Source organism: Mustela erminea, chromosome 1 (genome assembly GCF_009829155.1).
Source record: "Mustela erminea isolate mMusErm1 chromosome 1, mMusErm1.Pri, whole genome shotgun sequence".
Taxonomy (NCBI): domain Eukaryota; kingdom Metazoa; phylum Chordata; class Mammalia; order Carnivora; family Mustelidae; genus Mustela; species Mustela erminea.
In genome coordinates, this window is record NC_045614.1 from 21,085,366 (window position 1) to 21,105,769 (window position 20,404).

The window sequence follows — 20,404 nt, forward strand, 5'->3', positions numbered from 1 at the left end:
CAGCTTTGAGCTTGTTTCTTAAAACTCTCTTCCTGGACTTGGCTTTTTACCAGGTTAATACTCTTCAGAATTGGCTGGCAGAGTTCAACATGTGGCTTCCAGCTCCTGAAGCCCTTCCAGCTGACAATAAGCCTGAAGAAGTCCAGCCTCGCTTCTTCAAAGTTCACATCTTGAATGATGAGCACAAGTAGGTGGCCTACCTTCTGTTCTTTGGTTTTAAATTGTTGTGGGGTTTTTTTCCTTTTAAATTGTTGGTGGTTTTTTTTTTTTTTTTCAAATTTTTTTTTTTTTTAAAGATTTTATTTATTTATTTGACAGAGAGAATCACAAGTAGATGGAGAGGCAGGCAGAGAGAGAGAGAGGGAAGCAGGCTCTCTGCTGAGCAGGGAGCCCGATGTGGGACTCGATCCCAGGACTCTGAGATCATGACCTGAGCCGAAGGCAGCGGCTTAACCCACTGAGCCACCCAGGCGCCCATTTTTTTTCAATTTTTTAAAAGATTTTTTGTATTTATTTGACACAGAGATCACAAGTAGGCAGAGAGGCAAGGGCAGGGGGAAGCAGGTGCCCTGCTGAGGAGACAGCCCGATGTGGGGCTTGATCCCAGGACCCTGAGATCATGACCTGAGCCAAAGGCAGAGGCTTAACCCACTGAGCCACTCAGGCGCCCCTGCCCTTGCCTTTTAGACTTCTTTCCGGGGTCTGGATATCAGTGCAGTCTATTTGCATATGAACCCTGTCTTCCCAGATTCTTTTTGGTTTCTTTATGTGCCCCTGCCCCTTGTTACTCATTTTTTTCTCTAACTGACTTTTTAGTAAAGTCAGATAGCCTGGGAAATTCCTTACGTTCTGCTTAAAGATGCCTTTATATCCTTAAAAATGCATACATCATCCTATTTTTCCCATGTGGACAGTAATAAAATTCAACATGATGAAATGGAACTGTCCATCTTTTATATTTCTCTTTCTTAGAAGCCTAATCAGCAGTCTCTTTTCAGCCCTGATCTACAGTTGAACTTTAATGGTACAACTTCCAAGCTTTGAAAAGTACAAACTTTTGTTTTAGATCAAAATAAAATTATTTATCTTTTCATTTCATAAATTCAACTTGATTTCCCAGATTCTAAAGCTATTTCTTGGTTCAACCCAACTATCCATATTGTCTTCTCCCCGCCCCTGCTGGCATGGATAATTGAGAAGATAGACTTTGTTTTCTACAGAGGCTGTCTTTTGTGATCTTTGTTCACACACATCTAAGTGAGGAGACTGAGTGGCCCCCTGGGTAGTTGATCACTTGCTCTTGTTTCTTGGATTTCAGGACTGTTAGTCCACATGCAGTTAATGAATTATAGCCCGGGTTTAGTTGTTTAGGAGTGAAGGGACTCACTGAATGCTGAATGTTGGCTCTGCTGCTCTTACTCCTTTATGGTTTGGCTCTTTACTCACCAGGGCCCGGGCAGGTAAAATGAAGAATATTGTCCTTGCTTTTACTACCTTGTATTTATTATGGGAATAACTTGAAATTCTCTCTCAAATGTAGAATTGTAGCCATGCATGTATATCCAAGGGAGTTGTCACTTCTTTTCTTTTCTTTTTTTTTTAACAAGACCAGGAAGGGGTGGGTGGGTGGGTGTGGAGGGAGAGGGAGAGAATGAATCTTAAGCAGGCTTCATGCCCAGCACGGAGCCCAACACGGGGTTTGCTCTCACAACCCTGAAACCATGACCTGAGCCAAAATCAAGTCAGACTCTTAATCGACTGAGCCACCCATGCATCCCAGGAGTTGTCGCTTTTGCTTGCCTTGTGCCATTGCATTTCTGTTTTTCTGCTGTTTAACTGTCATTGGTGACCCAGTCTATCCTCAGTGACATGAACATCTCTGGGATACTAGGAAAGTCCTTGGGCAACTGGCTGACCATTGCGATGCTGCCACTGCATGTACATCAACATGGCTCTGATTATGAGCAGTTCTTCTGGGGAACAGTGGAAGCAGTAATTTTTTTCTCTGTTCACTCTTGCAGGACAATGGCAGCTCGTGCTAAAGTGATGGCTGATTGGGTGTCAGAGGGTGGGGTGCTGCTGATGGGGTACGAAATGTACAGACTCCTCACCCTGAAGAAATCCTTTGCCACAGGTAGATCGAAGAAAACCAAGAAACGTTCTCACCCGGTCATCATTGATCTGGATGAGGAAGACCGACAGCAGGAGTTTCGGAGAGGTGGGAACCTGTCCCTGGGGTGCGCTTAGTGCTTAGTGGGTAGCGTTTCAGGAAGAAGAAATAGTGTTTGTATTAGCACCAAGTCACATTTGAAGATTATCGATGAATTGTATTGTCATGAGCCAGAATTCCTGGTGCCTGAGATAGGTGGGGTGGTCTCCACTGGCTCTCAGAAGCTGCTGCTTCCCTTGCCTGCTGTGGAATTCTGGGTGGGCCATGCACAGGCTGGCTCAGGGAGACTCTCCTGCCCATTTGGCTCTGTTTCTCTGACAGAGTAGTTGGGAGAGTGCTGGTCCCCCTCGCCTCATCCTAAAGGTGTTCTGAGATAGCATCAAGAAAATATTTATACAGAATTTAAATCACTAGCATACAGAATATTAATAATATTATGAATTTATAAAAGAATTTATCTCCATTTTTTTTAGTGAAAGCCATTCTCATAGTTGTAGTTCTATTCTCTCTTCTAAGGGGTTTTTGCCCATTTGAGACCAAAAGGGGTTTTTTTAGGTTCAGAGGCTGTTGCATTTTACAGGTCTCTTCATCTGTAGATTATGTTTGTTCTAGGTTTCCTTCTGTGGTAGAGCTGGTATGAATTTGCCATTTAGCAGTGACTGGCAGGTAACTCCAGGAAGATTCTTTCCTTTAGCTAACTCCCCACCAGCCAGCCTGCAGATGGTTTCACGACGCTGACAAGGGTGAGGGCCGACCGCAGTGTCTGGATGATTCCCATCAGTTTCACCTAGACCCATTTGTAATCCTAGTCTGGTACTCTGTAAAGTCACGCTCTCTGCCACTCAGTTGGCATAAGCCCTAGGAAGGCAAGGTATTTTACCTTTAGCCTAACAGAAAAAAAGAAAAAAATAAGAAAAGGAAAGAGGGAAAAGAGGTATTTACAGCAAGAGTCATCAGTCCAGGTTAACAAGTCACACCAGATGTGCAGGAGCCTGGATGGTTGGCTCCCTTTCACTGATGGGGGCTGACTCTTGCTTTCCTGCTTCCTTCATTTCTTCTGTCTCCTCCAGGGTGCACCCTTACTTCTCATATTGTTGACTAAGAGCAGGCCCTCTCACCCTCTGACTCCGGATCCTCTTCCCTCCCTAGAGTTTGAGAAGGCCTTATGCCGCCCTGGCCCTGATGTGGTGATTTGTGACGAGGGACACCGCATCAAAAACTGCCAGGCCAGCACCTCACAGGCCCTGAAGAACATTCGATCTCGCCGTCGGGTGGTGCTGACTGGGTACCCCCTGCAGAACAACCTCATTGAGTACTGGTGCATGGTGGACTTTGTGCGCCCAGACTTCCTCGGCACCCGGCAGGAGTTCAGCAACATGTTTGAGCGCCCCATCCTAAACGGACAGTGTATTGACAGCACGCCTCAGGATGTCCGCCTGATGCGCTACCGGAGCCACGTCTTGCACAGCCTTCTGGAGGGGTTCGTGCAGAGGTGAGCCATCCCTAGGGCTCTGTCTTCTGAATCCTCCGAGAGATCATGTGTAATGGGAACATAGACCTGTCCCAAAGGGGGACTATTACAGCAAGAGGGTCCCTTTCTGGTGGGTGATAGTAAAACTTTCCTTTTAGTGAATAGCTTTTCCTGAATAGCACATAAATGATGGATATCTGCTGTTTCAGTCCTCTGAAAGTTTGGCCTAGAAGTGCTTCACTTAGAAGTTAATCTTTGAAATTTCTAGAGATACCTGCCTCACTTGCTGAGAAGCAAAAGAGAGCTAGCCTTCTGCTGACTTGGCAGAAGCATAGAAGTGCTGCTTCTCAGCGGCATGGCCTCACCAGTTTCAGCATCTTGGTAGATATAGTTAGGGTAGTCTAAAGCAGTCTCCTTGTTTTTCCTTATTAAGATGGCATTTGTGCAGAAAGCTGAGAGAAATAGCCCTGAATCCGGGTAGGAACCTGAAGTTCCCTGTCTTTGCCACCCAGTCCTCTTTGCTCTAATTCTTATCCTTAAAATGAGTTTCCTCTGATGGTCATTAAACCAATCCTCATTATTGCAAGGCTGCTGTGAATGTGGAGATCCCCAAGAGGAGGTGGGGCAGAAATGCAGAGTTCTCTTTGTTTCCCTGCACTGACCCATCCTGGCCATAGAGGCTTGACAGGTCTGATCCCTGCCTTCGTAGGAGAGGCCACACTGTGCTGAAGATTCATCTCCCTGCCAAGGAAGAAAATGTGATCCTGGTGCGGCTCTCAAAGATACAGAGAGATTTGTACACACAGTTCATGGACCGTTTCCGAGACTGTGGTAGCAGTGGCTGGCTGGGACTGAACCCCCTTAAGGCTTTTTGTGTGTGCTGCAAGGTATGTTGAGACCTCAGAGAATGCTGACATACAGATGAAGGATGCACATGGTCCCAAGGGAGTTATTCCTGCTGGGAGTCCTTGATAAAGGAAGAATAAAGTGAGAGGGGCCACCCTTGGTTGTCTGCATGGGAGCATGGGGGAGCCCAAGGAGAGATTGGTGGTGTGTGCTGCTCGGTTCCTGGGGGGCGGCCACCCATAGCCTAGGATGTAAATGGTGCTCCTTGCAGTTGGGCAATTCATTTGTACAAATTGCTTTACTGAATTTGAGAAATCCTTTCTCACTGATTTTTTTCCCCTTGGGAAAAAAGGGATAATGGAAGAACATTGTAGGGCATTTTGACTGCTAACGTAATCAAGATTCAAGATACATATAGCTTAGACAAGTTTTTGGGGTACCCTCTGTTTGATTCTGTGTTTAATGAGATTGAGATCTCTTTCATCCTAGTAATGCTTGAGATGGTTTGGGGACAGAAGGGCCCAGGTATCTTTAGCACAAAGCTCCATGAACAGGTGGATGAACCCTGACTTGTCTTTAGTATGTGCTCCCTGTTGCCTAATGAGGGACCTGTTTCTTTGACAGCTCTCAGCCGACCTGTTGGGTATTATTCCCGATTGACCACTGCTTTAATAAGTCAGCTGAAGGTGTGTGTCAGGGGACAGATGGGATTTCAAAATGTTTTTTTTTTTTTTGTAGCCACAGTCCTAGACCAGGGCCAGGAAGCTACAGCAGACATGGTCTTTGAGGATACTACAGTGCCAACATGCCCTTCCTATTACCCCACCCCCACCCCCACCCCTCCGGCCCCCTGCACCCCAGGAATTCTCAACTCCTGCCAGGAATAGTCCCTGAAATGACTTCTGGTTGGTCATCTGTAAGTCAGATACCTTTGTCCATAGGGAGAGATTAGTCTTGTTTCGTATAGTAGTTGGCTGTAGCTGTGCAAAACAGGAACATTATTATTCTTATTTAAAAAGGAAAGCAAGGCTTTTGACACAACCTTTCTGATTGTGTACCAAATATATGGGCATGTCCATTGGTAGGAGCTCTTGCACTCGTGTTAAATGGCAATCACGATTGGTTAGTTAAAATGAATGTGTAGGCTCTTTGGCTATGAGGGGGTTGGAGATACTTTGATTTTTGGTGTGACAGTGTATGCTGTGGGAGGTGTGTATTTGAGCAAGTGTGCGTTTCCAGACTCTTGGAATACCCTTAGATTGTTCTCTGCCCTGTGCCACTTCTCCTTTAATTTGAACCTCAGATCTGGAATCACCCGGATGTGCTGTATGAAGCCCTTCAGAAGGAGAGTCTGGCCAATGAGCAGGACCTAGATGTGGAAGAGCTTGGCTCAGCGGGAACTAGTGCTCGCTGCTCATCACAGGGAACAAAAGGCAAGGGGGAGGATAGCACCTTGGCCTCCTCAGTGGGAGAGGCAACGAACAGCAAGTTCCTACAGGGGGTTGGCTTCAACCCTTTCCAGGAGCGAGGCAACAACATTGTCACGTATGAATGGGTGAGTCAAGCAGATCCGTCTGCTCATAAACCACTGCTGAGAAGGGATGGTATGAATCCTCTGTGGGGAAAGGGTGGGGGTTGCTCAATGTACTATTCTGCCAAGGTCTCTGAAGGGAATTATAAAGGTTGTCCACACACTTCTTCTTTGGGAGGAATGAATTTTATTTCTAATGTTCTGGCATGGATATGCTCTAAGCTGCCTCATTTCTCTCTTGCAGGCCAAGGACCTTTTGACTAATTACCAGACTGGGGTCTTAGAGAACTCTCCCAAGATGGTACTGCTTTTCCACCTGATTGAGGAAAGTGTGAAGCTTGGGGACAAGATTCTTGTGTTCAGGTAGGAAGAGAAATTCTTCTATGACATCATATATCTATAGTAGAGTGATATAATCCCTACAGAGTGAGACCATCTGGGGTCACCACAGCTCCCCTTCACCTTTTTTGTCTTCCTGCTTCTACAGCCCAGTGCTGCTTATGAGGACCTTCTTGAATTTCATCTCTTTCTTGGAGTTTATTTTGTCTAATTTGATTTCTCTGCAGAGAACAATTTAAAACACTAGGCTGACATTGGAGGTCAAATTATGTCCCAGGTCAGATCTGGCCTTTGGCCTGCCTGAGAGCTAGTTTTTACTTTTTTTTTTTTTTTTTTAATTTTTTAAGATTTTATTTATTTATTTTAGATAGATAGTGTGTGTAAGCAAGCTGGGTGGGAGTGGGGGCAGCCAGAGGGGGAGGGAGAGGGACAGACAGCCTCCCCACTGAGCATGGAGCCCAATGTGGGGCTCAATCTCATGACCCTGAGATAATGACCTGAGCCAAAATCAAGAGTCAGACATTCAACCAACTGAGCACCCCTAGTTTTTACATTTTTAAAGTGTTTTTAAAAAGAAGAAGAAGAAGAATATTTGACAGACTCTATGTGGTCTGCGAAGCCTAAAAATATTTACTCTCTGGCCCTTTATAGAAAACATTGATTTCTTGTCTAATCTGCTTTGGTCTTTCCCCAGCCTTGATTTATTTTTTTTTAATTAAAAATTTTTGTGGAAGCACCTGGCTGACTCAGTCAGTAGAGCATGTAGTTCTTACTTTCAGGATCATGAGTTCAAGCTCCACATTTGGCATGTAGCTTACTTTAAAAAAAAAAAAAATTTACTTATTTACTTGTTTATGTATGTATATATGTATTTTTATGCTTTGTGTATAAGGTCAGATAAGTAAAATGATCTGTTCCAGAGTCATATTCTCAGTCTGGCCAGAACTTCGATGTCCGTCAAGGCGTGCCTCCTCAGGGAAACAGACATCAAGTCGATTGTTTGTTGTTGTTCTGATTAGATTATACTCCAATGAGAGCTGAATGGCAGCAGCCTGGCTTGGCAGCCTCGCAGAGTGAGGGTTTCCATGGGTGACACACTTTGAGAGGATAGCAGTGATTCTACGTGGGGGGAGAGTCTAGTGTTTCACTGGTTTCAAGTATCACTTCTGAGGAGACTGCCTCTCTATATAATGTGAAAGCAGCCAAGTGATTTCTGTCTCCTTAGTAAGACTGGTAATAATTGATTGTGGCTTATAATTAGATCTAATGTATATTCATGCTATGTTAGTTTTTAATGTTGATGCTATTTGTTACTATGCACTGAGGTAAACCCCAGAATTTTTCAACTGAGGAAGTAACAGGGTAGCAGATTTAGTGGGCTGGTGACAATAAGTGTGTAGATGACTCTGCTCCCTTTCTGAGATAGGGAGAATACCCTTGGTGGTTCTTTGTGGGGTTGCCTCTCATGGGGTGCAGATTCTGGGAACTCCCACTGTCTGAAGGCTGCAGATGATTTTGAGCCTATTGGGGAACAAGACTCCGTTGGGTCTGGGAGCCTTCTGAACCAAATGTTGTCCCTTCCAGCCAGAGCCTTTCCACCTTGGCTCTCATTGAAGAGTTCCTAGGGAAACGAGAAGTGCCCTGTCTACCTGGTGCTGATGGGCAAGGAGTACAGAAGTGGGTACGAAACGTCAGCTACTTCCGTGAGTTCATTGCTGCTTTGTTGCTGGAATCTTGGCAGGGTCTGCTTAAGGTTTCTCTTTAATTCTCCACCTTTTTATTTTCTCTTCTGTTCTCCATCAAATGCATAGGAGTAGCCGAAGTAGTCAAGGAGCAGGGAGATATTGAGAGCAAGCTGCTGTGTGTGAGGCACTGTACTAGGGGCTGCAGAGTTTGGGCAAGATAGGGGGAGAGCTGAGAAGTAGAAGGCATAAACCTTGTCTTCATCTGACAATTTCAGGACAAATACAAAGGAGCACTGGTTGAGAGCTAAAAGGTTCTAAGGAGAAGGGAATCATTGTGGAGAAGATGGTTGGAGAAGGCTTCCTGGAGGAGGTGGAACTTGCAGTAGACTTGCAGAGATGGGGAGAATCTGAGTTAGTGTGGCCCAAAGGTGATTCTAGGAAGAAGGAGCAGAGTGAGTATAAGTTAGCTCAGATCACACATTCTCTATAGTGGAGATGGTGCCCCTAAAGAGGTGAAAATTAGTTCTGAGGGAACAAAAAAAAATTTTTTAACTTTCCAAAGTATAGAGCACAAATAGGCATGCAGTAAATATATAGAGTGTATCTGTGGTATTTAAAATTTCGTAAGGGACACGTTCATTGGGGAAAGAATGTATAAAAAGGCTCTTTAAGGGGACAATAATGAAAAACAAAAGTTGAGAAATACTAACCTCAGGTATTTACTGTCCAGATATTGACATTTGGGCCAGATAATTCCTTTTTGTCAGGGGGCTGTCCTGTGCACTCACTGTAGGATGTTTAGCAGCGTCCCTGGTCTCTACTCATTAGGTGGCAGTTGCTTCTAGTGATAACACCTAGTGATACCAACCAAAGACCTCTCCTCACATTGCCAGATCTCCCCTGTGGGGTGGGAGGGCAAGGAAATCACCCTTGTTGGGAAGCACTGGCCTAATGGTAGTATTTAGAGAACAGAGGGGCAGGGGTTGGTAGGAAGACCCCCCAGCACAGGGTCTATCCCACAACCTTGTGATGACTGTAGGCTTGCTTAGTGAGTTGATATGCTGAGCAGTGCTCGGAAATTTTGGGAACTCAGGTTGGGAAGGTAGGTTGGGTGCCATTTGAAGAGCTTCTAGTACCAAGCAATTAAACTAAGACTTCCTCAACAGTAGCAGTCCGGTTCTCCATGTTCCATCTCCTTAGCTTCGCCCATTTCTCTCTTTTCCCTGACAAGTGTAGCCTCCTCCTCTCTTATTCATGCTGCTTCTTCACTGAAGGTTACTTTTTCTTCTTTCTTTGAGCTTCCCTCTTTTCAACCATATACCCCATCCCACTGCTCCAGATCTATTCCTTTTAATGTCTCCTTAGAGCAAGTTCTTAATCATAAGAGCTTGTAACAATGCAAATTCCTGATGGAGGGATAGCATCCATATCAAAACACAACTCTTGGTCCTTCGGCACTCACCAGGATTTATAGGACTGAGGCAGAGAGGTCACCCTGAGCCAGTGTTTACCAAGCTTCCCTATTTAGGGTGATTCTTACGCACCCTGAAGTCTATGAACCTTGGCCTTAGAATTGACCTAAGATACTAAAGGGAACAACATAGTTTATAATCCTTGTTGCACATGGGCATATTTTTAAATTTTAAGAATCTGGGTCTCACGGTAGACCCATAGAATGTCCAAGGGAGTGGAATCTGAGTATTGAGTCTATTTCTTTCTTTTGTTTTTAAAACACATTTGCCCAATGATTTTGCTATGTACCCCTGCCCTCATCTGTCCATTTTTTGTGGTTTTCCTTCTCTCCTAGGGCTAGATGGTAGCACCCCTGCCTTTGAGAGGGAGCGGCTCATTAATCAGTTCAATGATCCCAGCAACCTCACCACCTGGTTGTTCCTTCTGTCTACAAGGTGAGTGGATCCTAAGAGGGGAGATCAGAGGATTGTGTTCAGGGTAGTTGGCCACATAGGCAGATACCCAAAGGTTCATCCAAGTTCTGTCAGAAGAGATCTGCTCAGGTATGTGACTTGTTTTTGAGGTCAGGGAGGAGACCCAAAAGGAAGTTGTGTTAGTAGGGTAATTATGATAGTGTCATGAAGTTATTTGAGACCTTCACTAACAATGGTCATAATTAACTTTTCTTTCAGGAGTGTTCTGAGTCTTGGATGATGTGATTAATGTGAAAGTGCTTTAAAAAGTGGAAAGTGTGAAAAAAAGGGGGGAGGCAGTGTAATGTAACTGTAAAAGACTGATGGCGTTCTTTTTCTCATGCCAAGCAGCTTGAAGGTTGTGCTGTATTCTGCCATCACAATGCCCTTGATGGGTATGAACTGTCACTTTTCAAGGCTGGTAGACTAAACATACCAGAAACATCTGCTTGTAGACGTCTCCCTTCAGGTGACATTATTCTGGGGCCAGGATGCAGAAGCCTCAACCATTACAGAGTAGTGGAGAGTGGGTTTTCTTTCTGAACTGGTAGACACTTCTTTGTTGGATTTTTCAGGGCGTATTGTTCAGTGCTTAAAGAATGTACTATTCATCAGCAGGACAGTAGAATCTTCCATTATGTTGTGCTTAGGACAAAGGAGATAATATTGGGGCAGGAATCACAGAGTGAAACCAATTTAAAAACTGTCTTTAAAACTAAAAGTTCTGTGATTGTTGGCTTGTGTTTTAAAGGGCCGGCTGCTTAGGTGTGAATCTGATCGGTGCCAACCGAGTGGTGGTATTTGATGCTTCCTGGAACCCTTGCCATGATGCCCAGGCAGTATGTCGGGTATACCGTTATGGCCAGAAAAAGCCCTGTCACATTTATCGCCTTGTGGCTGATTTCACCCTTGAAAAGAAGATCTATGACCGTCAGATTTCCAAGCAGGGCATGTCAGGTGGGGCATCTTTTAGGCTCAATACTATCCTTATTTTTTAAATTATTTTTTAAAAGATTTTATTTATTTATCAGAGAGAGAGAAGGAGAGAGCATAAGCAGGGAGAGTGGCAGGCAGAGGGAGAAGCAGTCTCCCTACTGAGCAAGGAACCTAATGTGGAACTTGATCCCAGGACCCTGGGATCATGACCTGAGTTGAAGACAGACACTTAACCAACTGAGCCGCCCAGGAGTTCTGATACTATCCTATTGTATCAGTGGTGGGAGGAGAGGGACAGGTTGTGGGAACACAGGTAGTTTTTGAATCACAGAAAGTCAGTGGTTCCTCCCATCCCATTGCAGTTTAAATAATTGCTTTAAGAGTGGACTGACCTCAACTTGTTGAGGACAGGTGTAATGAAAAGAACTGAGCTAGGTGTGTAGGTTTCTTACTGATATTTCCATTTGACCAGGGTCTAAGACCTGGGCTTTGACTTTTCAAATATGGGATGGCCTGAGATGGTTTAGATACTAGTGACAATTAAGCCAGCCACAACCTCTCTTCTCTCCCAGTATTTGTAGCTGTGCTTTTAGGGTCTTCTCCGCCATGTAGTAACTTTTCCCATGTCTTCTCCCTTCCAGATCGAGTGGTAGATGATCTTAATCCAATGCTGAACTTTACCCGGAAGGAGGTGGAGAACCTGCTGCACTTTGTTGAGAAGGAGCCAGCTCCCCAAGCATCCTTGAACATAAAGGGGATCAAGGAACCAGTCCTGCAACTTGCCTGTCTGAAGTACCCTCACCTCATCACCAAGGTAAGAACCCGGAGGGAGTCTTATCTGGCAGACCTGTTTCCTTCATCTGAGGGGTTTTTTTTTTCATGCAGAGGACTTGAACTCAGCTGATTCTTCTCCTTACCCCATGTAGTCCCCCAGTCACCTATTCCCACCCCAGTCTTGTCCTTGGAGTGCTCAGCTCAGCCATGTGGAGTAATTTGGCCAGTGTGAGTTTTTCCTAGCAGAAAGATGGGGTGAAATTCTAGAAATGTATTCTGTTAATTCTCTGAACTCTCCCATCCTTTTGATACAGAAGGCAGACTTGGGTTTTGTAAAGGTGTGGCTGGGTTAGAGTTGTGAATTACACTCTTTTTTTTTTTTTTTTTTTTTTTGAAGATTTTATTTATTTATTTGACAGAGAGAAATCACAAGTAGATGGAGAGGCAGGCAGAGAGAGAGAGAGAGGGAAGCAGGCTCCCTGCTGAGCAGAGAGCCCGATGCGGGACTCGATCCCAGGACCCTGAGATCATGACCTGAGCCGAAGGCAGCGGCTTAACCCACTGAGCCACCCAGGCGCCCCAAGAGTTGTGAATTACACTCTTGACAAAGAGACAGTAAACCTGCCTGTGTGTCTGTGAGCAGGCTGTTGGCAATTGCTAGAGATAGCCCTTTGTTGTTGTCAGAGGAAGCTTCATTATATATCAGTCATGTTGGCACAAAGACTGGTAATTAAATCAACATCCTCCTGTGTCCCTAGGAGCCTTTTGAGCATGAGTCATTGCTCCTTAACCGAAAGGATCACAAGCTGACCAAGGCTGAGAAAAAAGCAGCAAAGAAAAGCTATGAGGAAGACAAGCGCACATCCGTCCCCTACACCCGCCCGTCATACGCTCAGTATTACCCCGCCAGTGACCAGAGCCTGACCAGCATCCCTGCTTTCAGTCAGAGAAACTGGTGAGTCCCTGAAAGGGGAGGAAGGTCTGCTACTAGGCCAGACCCAAACCTTTTGGCTGGTTCTGTTTTTAAACAAAGGGAGAGCCTGCAACTCGCTCATTGGCTGTTGTGAACTGACAGGTTTTGCTCTTGGATGAGGTGCCAAAGCAGTTCAGCAGCCTTGGTGTTTTAAGTAGTGGCTCTGGCTGGAAGAGTGAGCCACTGGCCTTGTGACTCAGAAGAGTCTTTCTGGACTCCTGGAGAAGGTGCAGATTCCTAAGACACAGAGGCCCAACCCTCCCACACAGCTGCCTTCATATCCATACTGCTTTGGTCATAGATCTTGCTTAAGCAGTGAAGTTCAAGGGTGAAGGGCAGGTCTTTTGTGAGTCTTGGATTGCAGTCAAGAAATTCTCCTGCTCTTAATGGGATTTCATTTTGTGGTTGTGCCTCGATCCTGAGGAAAAAAATCTTTTTCTTGAGTACAACTTTTAGAACTGTTGAGAGTATGAACACATTGGAAGTCAGTTGCTGAGTGAAGAGAGAAGCTCTTTGTAAGAAATTACAAAACCACCATCTATGTTTAATTTTTTTTTTTTCATTTCAAGACAAAGTACCTCGTAAGCCTTACCAGATTAGCCACTTGATTGAGTGGTTTGTTTAAAAACTTTTTTATTATCTTGAATTAAAGATGATTATATTATTTGAGGGGAATAGTTTTAAAACTGTTTTCTTTCTTTCTTTCTTTTTTAAAAGATTATTTATTTATTAGAGAGTGAGCAGAGTATGTTAAGAACATGAATGGGGGCGAGGGGCAGAGAGAGAGGAAGAATCAGGCTCCTGGCTAAGCAGGGAGCCCCATGGTGGGGCTCGATCCCAGGACCCTAGAATCATGACCTGAGCCAAAGGCAGACGCTCAACAGACTGAGCCACCCAGGTGCCCTCAAACTTTTATTCTTATGAAGATTCCATGTTTAAAAAAAAAAAACTTGACAAATGAGATTCTAAAGGAACTGAAACCATGTAAATTTTATGGAAGACTCCAATATTTGATGAGTAAATTTGCTGCTTCTTATGTACAAGGTGCTCTCCAGAAAACGTTACTCTCTTTGAAAACCTTCCGACTTTATTTCTGTGTCATTTTCTAGGATACTGTTGCCTGGGAATGTTCTCCTTTCTTGTACTCCACCCCTTTTATTCTCTTTTCTGGCCTTTCCCATGTAACAGCAGGAATGGACAAAGCATGAACCCAGTGGGAGAAACGTCACGTTGCGGGAAGATGTGACAAATGGGCTGGTCTTATGAGGCAATGTCAGCTCCTTTTCTGGCCCAGCTCTGGCCCTGTGGGAGGCACTAGCCTCTCACAGGGCTTGATGAGCCATACTATGATCCTGCTGATTCCTCATCCTGTCTGGGTGTATATGAGGAGGGTTTCCTTCCCAGTTTTCCTTGCTTCAGCTCCTCCAGAGTAGGGGGCTTGGGCTAGGTTCCTGTTATCCTGACTTTTACCCTGATTTGACTTTGGATCCTGGAAAGAGTCCCACTGACATCGGACCAGAGCCCCTAGCTCCTGCAAAGCCACCCTGGGCACATTGAGGAATTGGGACCCAGATGTGGTAAACTTGCTGTGCTGTGTGGCCTGTCTGGGAATGTGGGAATTCAGACAGGGGCCAGAGGGCTGCCCATAGGTGCCTGTAGCAACTTCAGAGCAACATTCTTGAGTTAGGTAAGGAAGAATATGCCAGTTCAAGGAGGTTCTCCCCCAAAACTAAAGACCAAAGGCACAAAACTTCAGAAAGCTTATAGACAGGGTCTTAATATCAAAAAAATCTTAAATCAGGAGTAGCTTTCTCAAGGTATCAACTTCCAGTTGAAAAGAAGGTGGAGAGTGAGGAGTGCGTCACTGGCCATGGGGTAGCATTTTGGCACGCTGGCATAAGACATGCACATGGCCGTGTACCATTCAGATGCCTGGATCTGTGAACAGCTTTTTGGTGGCCACTGCTTTTGTGGTAGTCATGACTTAGAGGGGCACTTTGGACACAGGAGCCCATGAAAGGAGAGAGAGAGAGAGAGAACTGTCTGCATTATTTATTGAAACTTGAGGTTCCAGAGAGTAAAGATGGTTGAAGTTGGGCAGATGCTCCCTCAAGATCACCTGAATGTGTGGCATCACGTGGCCCTTTCCCTTGGGAAAGTGGGAAAATTCCATCCATTTGTCTTAACTTGGCATACACTGTGCTTTGAAGAACTTTTCCTCCCTTATTGCATCTTTACCTCTTCCTAACTTCCCTCCAAAGACTAATTCCTAATGTACATAAACAGTCTAAATTCTAAAGGAGCAAATGTCACCTCACATCTCTAAAAAGGTATTATTCCACCAACATCTTTTTCTTATTAGATTCTGAGAGGTTTTATCCCTTGCTGCCATTTGGTCTTGGTCCTGCCCCTAGTCTCCTTTTGAATTGGCCATACTCTGCAGATTCTTTGATCCTTCTCAGGAGCAAGTGAGGCTACAGAATGGGGGTATCTGGAGAAGTTCTGCAGCCTTTGCAGAAAGGTAAGTAAGGGCCATTCTGCCAAATTCTCTTAGGTATGTGTGTTCTTTTCTCACAGGCAGCCAACACTGAAGAGTGATGAGAAGCCTGTGGCCAGTGTTCGCCCTGTGCAGTCCACCCCCATCCCCATGATGCCCCGGCATGTCCCACTGGGAGGCAGTGTAAGCTCTGCCTCCAGCACAAATCCAGCTATGAACTTCCCGATCAACTACCTGCAGCGTGCGGGGGTCCTTGTGCAGAAGGTGGTCACCACAACAGGTTGGGAACTCCTAGGTTCTCTTCCAGGGCTGTCTGTCCCTTTACTTTTTTCTTTCAGGAAGTGTTTAATAAACACCTTTTGTATTCTAGGCCTTACTACATTAGCACTGTGGGTAAAAACAGAGAAGATAGCCCTTGATCTTGAGGAATTTGCATTCTAATGGAATATCTTAAGAATTATAACACAGTACTGGGTTTTCTTAAATGTGATGTGTGGGATAGACTCTGAGCATGGCAGAGATTGTGGAAATGTCACTGGGACATAGGTTAGTCTGAGAGAGGTGTGCGTGTGTTGAGTCCTGCCTGACTATAGGGTCAGCTGTGTATAAAGGATGACTGTTAACCTCCCTACTTAACTAGGAGACCTGAATGTCACTTGCTCCCTTGTTGGTGAGCTTGATATGGGTTGAGCATGGTGAGCCTGTGGTAGGAGACTGGCAGCCTGTCTATCTCTGCGATTGGTTCTGTGATTCAGGGTAATTGGGAAGGAAAGCATTTTGTGGAGCTGTTTCATCATATTATCATTTTATTAATTTTAATAAAAATATCTTGTTTTTTGAATATGAAAATAATGTGTGTCCATTGTAAAATCATTGTGAAATGGGAAAAAAACAAAAAGAGAGCCTCTTGAGAGACGACTTCTCTGCTGATTCTTGAACATACTTTTTACTCTTTAGTTAGGTGTGAAGCAATGCCAGCAACGATGAGAATGAGGCTACTTCAGGAGCCTAAAGTGATGTGGAGCAAAGGGATGCAGATAGCTTAGGGAGGAGGAAAATAAGCAAACGTAGAAATAACCATGTGAACTAGAACTTTCTCCACACTAAAACTATGTGAGTTTTTAATTAAATCAGAGGAAATTGATCAGAAAGATAATTGGATTTCTAAAGAGTTTCTTGTTTTCCGAGTATTCTTTGCCGTACAACTGTGAGAGGAGGCCTTGCTTGCCTCGTCCTCCTTGGTTCAGACCTCCGCTCCCCTGAGAGACTTTAGGGAAGTCACTGAGGAACAGGCGTGGATGTGGACTTTGCATCTTCTTTCCCTCTCAGTCAGGTCATCTAAATCTGAGGTCTTTGTCTTCACTAGATATTGTTATTCCTGGACTCAACAGTTCCACAGATGTACAGGCAAGAATTAATGCTGGTGAGAGCATCCATATCATCCGTGGGACAAAAGGTGAGAGCCTGACTAAGATGCCCATCCTCTACCTTTGGTTCAGTGTGGGGCTGGGAAGCGGAAGATACACATATGGCTTGAGCTGGAGGAAGGATAGGAGTTATCCTATAAAAGTGTCACATGTGGGAGAAGCATGAGAAGAAGACATTTCTAGGTGCTTAGCAGAGTTGGAGTGGGCCCAAAAGAGATTTGTCAGTGACTTAAAAGGAGAGAGTTGGGGTCCCTGTGTTCCCATATTTTACCATTGTTTTTATGGAGAATCTTGAGGTGGGTTTGGATAGATGCTATGTTTTATGTCAGTCTCAGCCTGTTGATAGTGGTGCTATCAGCTAGAAGTCCCTCACAACTCACCTAGCAATTGTGGCAAGCCTCCACAGACATTTGCCAGAGCCACTGTCATAGCTGGACTGGCACATGTGGTTCTTACTATGATTGCAAGATGTTACCTCAATAGCAGCTATCGGTGAACTTTGAAAAAACAGGGTTAATATTACTCATCACAGATCCTAGAGGGTACACAGCACCCCAGGGCCACACAGTGAGGTCATGGGTAAAGAGAGATTGTGGGTGAGAAGACCTGGGTCTATGTTAGAGTCCAGAAGTTGGGGTGGTTAGAGGTATGTGGGTTTACTCTCTATTGGTGAATTTAAAACATAAGAGTGGGAATTAGGGCATGGGAAGGGACAAGCACGGTCACTCGAGGTTCAGTTTTCTGGATTATTCTGGCATTTCTGAAAGGGGAACTTCATGGATGGGGACAGCCTGGTTTCTTATCTAGTTGTTCAGCTAGTAGCTGTGTCATACAGGTGGTTTGTTTATTCGAGATAGATTACCTTGACCATCAAAAGCTTAATTTCTAGCACTTGAACTACACACAGGGACACCAGAAGTGGAGGGAGGGAGCTGTGGAATGGATTATGAACTAATGTGTATGTTAGTGTGTCATCTTACGCACTTGCTCAGAGTGGGGTTGAGATCTCCCAACTAGGAAGTACATTGGGAAGATGAATTAGTACATGTGTGTTACAAGACATATTTTGAGTGTGGTAGTTTAAGATTTATTTATTTATTTTAGAGAGGGGTAGGGGAGGAGCAGAGGGATATGGGGAGAGTCCTAAGCAGACTGCCTGCTGACTGTGGAGCCCAGTGCAGGGCTCAATCCCACGACCCGGAGATCACGACCTGAGCCAAAACCAAGAGTTGGATGCTTAACCAACTGTACCAGCCAGGTGGCTCTTGAGTGTAGTAATTTAAAAAGCCTGCTGCCTCTGGCCTCCTTACAGAGGGAGATGAGATTGCTGGAATGAGAATTATGGACCATCTGGTCCAGATGTAATTGTCATCTGTAATTGTCAGGATGTAATCTGAGCCTATCATTCATATCATCCTTTACTGTATGAGGCTCCCTGAGGTTCTTTGTTCAGCAAGGAGCTTTCGCCCTAGCCTCTTTTGGGTCAAAGGTGCATTCAGGCTCTGGGAAAAGATGCCATGAAGCACATGACACACAGAGAAGATTATACCCAGCCCCCTTACTAGGCTCTTCCTAGCCTAGAGCATGGGTCAGCATACTATGGCCCATGGGCCAAATCCTGCTTCCTGTTTCTCTACCTGTGAGCTAAGCATGGGTTATACATTTTTAATTGGTTAAAAATAATAATAATAATAATAATATTTTGTAGAACCTGAAAATTTTATGAAATTAACATTTCAATGTCCATAAATAAAGATCTTTCGAGCACAGCTGCCCCCCCACCCCATTTTCATTATAGTAACAGAGTTGAGTGGTTGTAACACTTTGGCCCACAAGGCAAAAATATTTACTAATTGGCCTTTAAGAAAATGTTTGTTGACTTCTGACCTGGAGGCAGCCCTGACCTTCCAGGAGATTGATCAAAAGATGGAGAAGGTAGTTTAGTGTCCTGTGGGAATAGAAGGCTTTTCTTGAGTTATTCCTACCAAGGGAGAAGAGGGTGTTGAGGCAATGAGGCTCTTTTCCCTCAGATCAAGAGGAAGACCTCTCAGATCAAGAGAGTACTTCGCCCAAAACCAAGGCAGCCAACTGCTGTCTGTGCTAGCTATACCCCTTTATTTCCTCCATGTCATTAACCTTTCGTGGTATTTTCTGGCTTCATTTTCTGTCTGTCCCCTCCAGAGGCTGAGCTCCATGAGACAGGGCCCTTTTCTGTCTTGTGTTCTTCAGCGTCTAGGACAATGCCTCATACATGGTAGTTGTGCCGTGTTTGTGGAATGAATGAATAATATTGGGTCCACAGCTCAGCCACTCCACTTGTCATTTCAGGGTTCTTGAGAGAGGGTGTGAGACCTAATTTTATAGCTGTTTCCCAGCCCATGGTGCCTAGCTCTGACTTTCCCAGAGTTGGTTGATTGCATGTTGGCTCCTAGCAGTCTTCCTCCTATTTCTTCTAGGGACGTACATCCGCACCAGTGACGGGCGGATCTTTGCTGTCCGGGCAACAGGCAAACCGAAGGTCCCAGAAGATGGTCGGATGGCTGCCTCAGGTACAGTGGCTTCTACTTTCTGTTGACCTGCACAGCACTTTTTGTTTGGTTTGGTTTGGTTTGTAATTACTTTATTTTTGTTTGTAATTACTTTATTTTTATTTTTATGTTTTTTAAGATTTTATTTATGTATTTGACGGACTGAGATCACAAGTGGGCAGAGAGTCAGGCAGAGAGAGTGGGGGAAGCAGGCTCCCCTATGAGCAGAGAGCCCGATGTGGGGCTCGATCCCAGGACCCTGAGAACATGACCAGAGCTGAAGGCAGAGGCTTTAATCCACTGAGCCACCCATGTGCCCCTGTAATTACTTTATTTTTTAAATAATGTGTACATGGTTCACAATTCAAAAGGCATAAGAGGGGTAAAGTGAAAGGCATGTTCTCTCTCTGCCTCCAAAACCCCCAGTCATCTAGTGTTCCTTTCTGGCAGTGCTGCTCTCATTTGCTTTTTTCAGAGATACATCACACACATACAGGAATGTGTGTGCACACCTGTGTGTATCTGAGTCTCTGTGTTAAATATATATACATAACTTTTCTCTATATATATTTTTTTAGATTTATTTATTTACTTAAGAGAGAGGGAGCAGGTCAAAGTGTGTGTGTGGCACATTAACAACGTAAGGAGGTCCAGCCAGGTTCCCTTCTACAGGAGTGGCTCTCATCTATCCTGTCATATGAGCACTACACTGCTCTTGTTTCCGACTTTTATTACAGCAATTTCCACACCTACAGACAAGTTGAAAGAGCAGCACCTATGTACCCCACATCTAGATCCAGTGACTGTCACTGTTCTCATAAACTTTCTTCTGTCTCTCCCTTCCTCTTACTGGAACTATTTGGAAGTTGAAGATGTTATGTCATTTTACCTTTAAGTACTTCAGCACACATCTCCTAAGAGTAAGGACATTCTCTTCCTAGCCAAAATATCATTATCACACTAAAAGTACTACCTAGTATCCAGGCCATATCGCAGCTTGTCCCAGTCATCTTCCAGGGCTGTGGATTTGGTTTTGTTTTTAAACTAGGGTGGACTGCTGTTTAAACTTAATTTTCCTTTTGTCTCCCATCCTGGTCACTGGTTGTCTCTGTCCCTTCTCAGAAGGAGTCCAGCTCGTTATAAGAATGACCTATTAGCATTTGATATTCGTTATCTCCTAAGATTCACCTTGGTTGAGTTTCACAGATTGGGGAACTGGGGTGCAGAGTTACACATCTTATTTCCTAGATCAAAGGATTTCTTTCTTTGTGACTGGGAAAAGTTGAGTGGAGGATGTTGTTT

At 44.6% G+C, this 20,404-nt stretch overlaps 1 protein-coding gene across 7 annotated transcripts in view; it reads left to right on the forward strand.

Annotated features, from left to right (window-relative positions):
* Window positions 1–20,404, forward strand: part of RAD54L2 (RAD54 like 2) — a 117,298-nt gene that overhangs the window by 90,844 nt on the left and 6,050 nt on the right. For all 7 annotated transcript variants that reach the window (XM_032321048.1, XM_032321077.1, XM_032321056.1 and 4 more), the window contains 14 exons: window positions 54–187; window positions 2,022–2,218; window positions 3,320–3,662; window positions 4,351–4,528; window positions 5,791–6,042; window positions 6,263–6,381; window positions 7,942–8,060; window positions 9,850–9,949; window positions 10,719–10,924; window positions 11,545–11,717; window positions 12,436–12,632; window positions 15,228–15,427; window positions 16,514–16,603; window positions 19,031–19,123. In XM_032321048.1, coding sequence (XP_032176939.1) covers window positions 54–187; window positions 2,022–2,218; window positions 3,320–3,662; window positions 4,351–4,528; window positions 5,791–6,042; window positions 6,263–6,381; window positions 7,942–8,060; window positions 9,850–9,949; window positions 10,719–10,924; window positions 11,545–11,717; window positions 12,436–12,632; window positions 15,228–15,427; window positions 16,514–16,603; window positions 19,031–19,123 — 2,401 coding nt within the window. The remainder of the gene's footprint in view (window positions 1–53; window positions 188–2,021; window positions 2,219–3,319; window positions 3,663–4,350; window positions 4,529–5,790; window positions 6,043–6,262; window positions 6,382–7,941; window positions 8,061–9,849; window positions 9,950–10,718; window positions 10,925–11,544; window positions 11,718–12,435; window positions 12,633–15,227; window positions 15,428–16,513; window positions 16,604–19,030; window positions 19,124–20,404) is intronic.